This window comes from Orycteropus afer, unplaced genomic scaffold (assembly GCF_000298275.1).
Source record: "Orycteropus afer afer isolate SDZICR_OR568_19922 unplaced genomic scaffold, OryAfe1.0 scaffold00014, whole genome shotgun sequence".
NCBI classification, from domain to species: Eukaryota; Metazoa; Chordata; class Mammalia; order Tubulidentata; family Orycteropodidae; genus Orycteropus; species Orycteropus afer.
This window is the reverse complement of record NW_006921601.1, coordinates 12,944,204-12,950,203: the sequence shown is the minus strand read 5'-3', so window position 1 is coordinate 12,950,203 and position 6,000 is coordinate 12,944,204. Positions and strand designations below refer to the sequence as shown.

Sequence of the window (6,000 nt, the reverse complement as noted above, 5' to 3'; positions counted from 1 at the left end):
ATAGTAGATCATATGGTTGTCTGATTCAAAATGGCCAAAACCAGTCCATTTCAGCTCACTAATGCCAAGGATATCAATCTTTATGCGTTCCATTTCATTTTGACAAAGTATCTGTAGAGATACTGCCTTGGAAAACCAAGGGGGGGGGGCTTCGCTATGAGTCAGATCCGACTCAGTGGCAGTGAGTTTGGTTTTGGTTTGATGAACCCTAGCACTAACCTAAGAAGGCTATATTCATCCATACAGTACATTTTCACTGTTCAAAATACTTCCACCATCTACTATTTAGAATATTTTCCTAATAACACCACTGTGAAATATGTAAAACAGTAATTTTTATTTTAAAGATAGATAAACCAAAGTTAAACTCATTTATTGATCCAGTGTAAAAGATAATGTAAGAATTTGCTCTTAAAAGTAAATACATATAACTTTTGTAAACTCACCTGATTTTCCACTGTGGCAGTCTGTACTAGATTCTGATTCAGATGTTGAAATGTATTTCAGTATTTGATGTCCACAGCTTACAGAATAAAATAGATAAATGTATATGATAAATGAGATAAAATTTTTACCTAAGCATACTTAGAAAATGTCCTTAATGTTTAAGTAAGATCTCAACTAGAACTAATCCTAGTATTCCAATCTCTCTAAATATATTCTAAGAAAGCATTTATGTATCCTTCACAGAAGTAATATATTTTTGAAGTTCAACATTAGGGTCTGGAGTAATTCCTTATTACTACAGAAGCAGAAATGAGATTAAGCACCATATGAAATAATTACTTTTGAGTAGACACTTAAGTAGCATACACTAAAATAATTCTCTAGATTTATTGATATCTCATATCATTGTATTTCACCTCTGATGGAGAACATTTAATTGGAAGATGAATAATAGCATAAAATGAGAAAAAGCTAATTAACAATAAAAATTGCTAGATAAATAAAGGTTTAGTCTTAATCCATCATCTAGTTATTATATAGAACTAGAAACCTGGTAACACTTCATTAAAATAACCTAATTTTGAAACAGAAATAATAAACATCTGGGAACTTACCTGTTACAAAGATTGCTATCAGGATTTCTAAGCTGCTGATAAAAATCTGGTGTATTAGGTGCACTACCCATTGATTTGTGTAAAATAACACTTGGCTTAGTAAGAAAATCAGCAGTATCAGGAAATTCTATGGGTGACCGATGACTTAGAGAGCCAGCTGACACTGGTCCATGGCTGGGAGAATTCACAGGACTCAAGCTGGATAAAGCACCTTTAAAAATTAAAATAGAGAAGATAATTAGACTAACAAATATATGAGTGTACATATTTGTATATCGTGTATATCTATGTATTTGTAATGAGAATCTTCCTTCTTTGAAGAAATCAAAATACATTTACAATTAAATGATAAAATTAATTTCTGCATAGGATTACCTTGAAGATATCCAAGTAATTTAAGCAGAATATAGACCATATTTGTCATCATCAATGACTGTCAAGTATTAACACCCTTCGGCAGGATGGTTCACAATAGGTAAAGATGTAAGAGTGTGACTAAAATGTACATGCCATTTTAGTATTTGTATTTGGCAAAATTTTCCTCATCTATATTGCTCCCAAAGGGGAGCTCTGGTAGCATAGTGCCTAATGCACTTGACTGCTAACCAGAAGGCTAGCGGTTCAAACCCACCAGCCACTCCTCGGAAGGAAGACGGGGCAATCTACTTCCGTAATGATACCGCCTTGGAAACCCTAGGAGGGGTCGCTATGAGTTGGGTCCGAGTCGACGGCACATAACAACAACAACAACAACATATTGTACTTTATCTTTTACACTTTGTCCCCATACCATCTTGATTGTCCAAACGAGCAAAACACCTTTACATACAATTTTATTTCCAAGTTCTTAATACATAAGCAATTTGAGAACATGTAAGATTTCAACTGGCATATACCTTTATGAAATACCCAAATTTTCTTCAGCTCATTCATTCACTCAACAAATATTTGAGAGCCTAGTATGTGCTAGAAAATGTGCTAAGTTTCACAATGGAGAAAAGATAATATCCCTGCCACTCAATAAAACATATAACATAGTCCACTGCCTTTGAGTCAGATTTGCCACATCCTTCTTCCACGGAGTGGCTGGTAGGTTTGAAACAACCACCTTTGGGTTAGCAGCCAAAGTTTTAACCGTTGCACCACCAGGGCTCCTGTATCTCCTGGTGGAGGATTTAAACAAGTGCTAACACTAGGGAAAAACAGAGTTTTCCAGGAACATATAGGATGGGATTCTACTCTTGCTGATTTACTCCAGAATCTTTGTTGAGAGACTTGAACTTAAGCAGTGTGGGCATATCTGAGAGAAAGGCAGGCAGATTTAAACTTTATTTAAATATAAAGGTTCAAGTAAATTGTGAATCAGAGAGGAAAGCAAGTAAGTTACTAAGGACATACAATATTTTCAGGCATAGTTATAGATCATATTTTATTTAATCTTCACAGCAGCCCTGTGTTCTTATTTTTAAAGAAGAAGAAATTTCCCCAAAATATTAAGTAGCTTCATTTTATTCACACAGTTAATTCTGTGAGAGCATACAATTTCCAGTGTGGGCTATCACTGCTGTTCAGACAGATTGATTTGTTTACAGACTCCTATAAATTCAAATAATCAATGGGATTCTATAGATAATATAGACTAATATAACATTTCACAAGAGGAAATTGAGGACTAATGGGGAAATAACTGACTAAAGTTTCAATTTTCAGATCTCTTCTCTAATTATACTAGTAAGTGACCATAAACCTGACAAACAGGCTGAGAGGAACAAAGGGTAAATAATTTCCTTTGCAGTCCTGGTTATGCCGCAGTTAAGCGCTCGGCAGCTAACCAAAAGGTTGATGATTCAAACCCACCAGCGCTCTGTGGTAGAAAGATGATGTGGTCTGTTTCTGTAAAGACTTACAGGCTTGGAAACCCTACCGGGCAGTTCTTCTCTGTCCTACAGGGTTGCTATCTGTTGGAATCGGCTTGTCAGCAATGGATTTAGTTTTGGTTTTGGTTTGGTATGCTTTCCTTGACAGAAATTTACTATAATATAGAAAAGTTTTGAGTAAAGGACAAATTGGAATAGAAGAAACCTAGCAACCCTAAGAAATACTTTCTATAGTATAGTTTCATTACTTTTATTAAAATTTTTTTACTGTAAAATATAATACACATACAGAAAAATTACAACAGAAATGTCTATCACTCAAGCTAAGATATAAAAGACTGACAGAGCTCAGAACTCCTCTTCCTCTAACTTCCTCTCTCCCATTAATGAAATCATTATCTTAGATTTTTTGTCTTGATCTTTTTATAGTTACAACACCTATGTATGCATCCCATAACAATTCATATTACTTGCCTTTTTGGAGCTTTCTAAAATGAATCAGATAGCTTCTATGCCCTGCTTGCTTTACTCAACATTTTTAGAAGATAGTTCTATGCTGTTGCCTGTGCCAGTGTTCATTCATTTTCACTGTTGTATAAAATTGTACAGTATATATAGCACAATTCATTTCTCCATTCAAGCCAATGAACGTATGGGATGTTTCCAGTTTGAGGCAACAATATGGCTATGAACATTCTAATATCTGTATTTTATCAGGATATCTATTTTAGAGTGGAATTACTCATCTTTACTTCATACTAATAAATAATTTTCCAAAGTCATTATGAACATTTATATTCCCACCTGCATTTTATGAGAGTTTCTGTTGCTAAATTTTCACCAACACATGGCATCTTCAGACTATCTTTTGCCAATTTGATGGTGACCAGAAGAGCTTTGTTTTTCACTTTTTTATTTCCACATTACTAATGAGTTTGAATGCCTTTTATGTGTTTATAGCCCATTTATAGTCTCTTTTCTTTAAGTGTGTATTAAGTCTTTTGCTCATTTTTCTATTACGCTGTTGAAGTGAATTTTAAGGTGGTCCCCTGCTCCCCATTGATTCTTGCCTCCTGTTGTTCACACCTTTGTGTAACTCTCTTCCCTTGAGAATGGGCATTTTTGGGTTCTTTCATCACTAAATATGTATTTCATTATCTTTGGCTTTGATAGATGATATTGAAAAGACACTTTCAGTATTATTTTTGCTCTTTGGAAAATAATCTTTCTATTTTTCTGGTTGCTTTTGAGATTTTTTTCTCTTTATCTTTAGTAGTCAGAGCTTTCATAATGATGTTCTTGGCTGCGATTTTCTTTACATTTTTCCTGCTTGGGGTTCACTGAACTTCGTGTATTTGTATATTGATTTTTTTTTTTTAATTAGTTTTGGAAAGTTTTTCAGCCTTTATCTCTTCAAATTTTGTTTCTGCTCTCTCCTTTTTTGGGACATTGTCTCTCCTTTTTTGGAAAGTGATTTACATGTAGGTAAAAACTTCTGGCTGTATTGTATGTGTCTGTTAAAATTTGTTCTGTTATTTATGATTTTTCCCTTTGCATGGTTTAGTTTAGGTATTTTCTATTTCTGTTTTCAAACTTACTAATCACACTTCCTATTATGTCCAATCTTCTCTTTTACCCATCCAATAAGATTTTAATTTCACTAATTGCATTTCTCACCTCTAGATTGTCCATTTGGATTTTTTTTTTTTAATTCTCTGTTGAAATTAACTACTGATTTCATCCATCTCTCTTTCTGTTGTTGTTAAGTGCTGTCAAGTTGTCTCTGACTCATAGCGATGACCCTATGTACAGCAAAACGAAACACTGCCTGGTCCTATGACAGCCCCACACTCCTTGCTGAGCCCATCGTTGTAGCCACTGTGTCAATCCATTTTGTTGAGGGCCTTCCCCTTTTTTGTTGACCCTCCACTTTACTAAAGAGCTCTGGTGGTGTAGTGCCTAAGGCATTTGACTGCTAACCAGAAGGCTGGCAGTTCAAACCTACCTTGGAAGGAAGACTGGGCAATCTACTTCCACAGACATACCACCTTGGAAACCCAAGGAGGGGTTGTTATGAGTTGGGATCAACTCAACAGCAGTGAGTTTAGTTTCTTTGGTTTGCCACTTTACCAAGCACGATAGCCTTCTCCAGGGAATGGTCCCTTCTTACAACATGACCAAAGTAGGTGAGATGAAGTCTGGCCATTCTCGCCTCCAAGGAGCACTCTGGCTGCACTTCTTCCAGGACAGATTTGTTAGTTCTTCTGGCAGTCCATGGTACTTTCAGCATTCCAACACCACTATTCAAAAGCATCAACTCTTCTTCGGTCTTCCTTATTCATTGTCCAGTTCTCACATGCACATGAGGCAACTGAAAATACCATGGCTTGTGTCAGGGGCACCTTAGTCTTCAAGAAGTTATCTTTGCTCTTAGCACTTGAAAGAGGTCTTTTGCAGCAGATTTGCCCAATGCTATACATTGTTTGATGTCTTGACTGATGCTTCCATTGGTGTTGATTGTAGAACCAAGTAATATGAAGTCCTTGACAACTTCAATCTTTTCTCCATGTATAGTGATACTACTGATTGGTCCAGTTGTGAGGATTTTGTTTTCTTTGTACTGAAGTACAATCCATACTGCAGACTGTAGTCTCCCATCTTCATCAGTAAGTGCTTAAGTCATCCTCACTTTCAGCAAGCAAAGTTGTGTCATCAGTGTATGGCAGGTTGTTAATGATTCTTCCTCTAATCCTGATGCCACATTCTTCTTCATTCAGTCCACCTTCTCAAATTATTTGCTCAGCATAGAGATTAAGTATGGTGAAAGGATACAACTCTGACACACTCCCTTCTTGATTTTAAAGTATGCAGTGTCCTCTTGTTCTGTTCAAATGATAGCCTCCTGGTCTATGTACAGGTTCCTCATGAGTACAACTAAGTGTTCTGGAATTCCTATTCTTCTCAATGTTATCTATAATTTGTCATTATGCACACAATAGAATACTTTTGCATAGTCAATAAAACACAAGTAAACATCTTTCTGGTATTCTTTGCTTTCAGCC

The 6,000-nt window shown here is 35.7% G+C and overlaps 1 protein-coding gene across 1 annotated transcript in view; it reads right to left on the bottom strand.

Annotated features, from left to right (window-relative positions):
• Positions 1 to 6,000, bottom strand: part of PDE3B (phosphodiesterase 3B) — a 230,857-nt gene that overhangs the window by 25,263 nt on the left and 199,594 nt on the right. Inside the window, exons 6-7 of the mRNA XM_007956802.1 lie at positions 1,062 to 1,272; positions 447 to 523 (exon numbers count right to left, since the gene is read on the bottom strand). Of these exons, the coding sequence (XP_007954993.1) occupies positions 447 to 523; positions 1,062 to 1,272 (288 nt within the window). The remainder of the gene's footprint in view (positions 1 to 446; positions 524 to 1,061; positions 1,273 to 6,000) is intronic.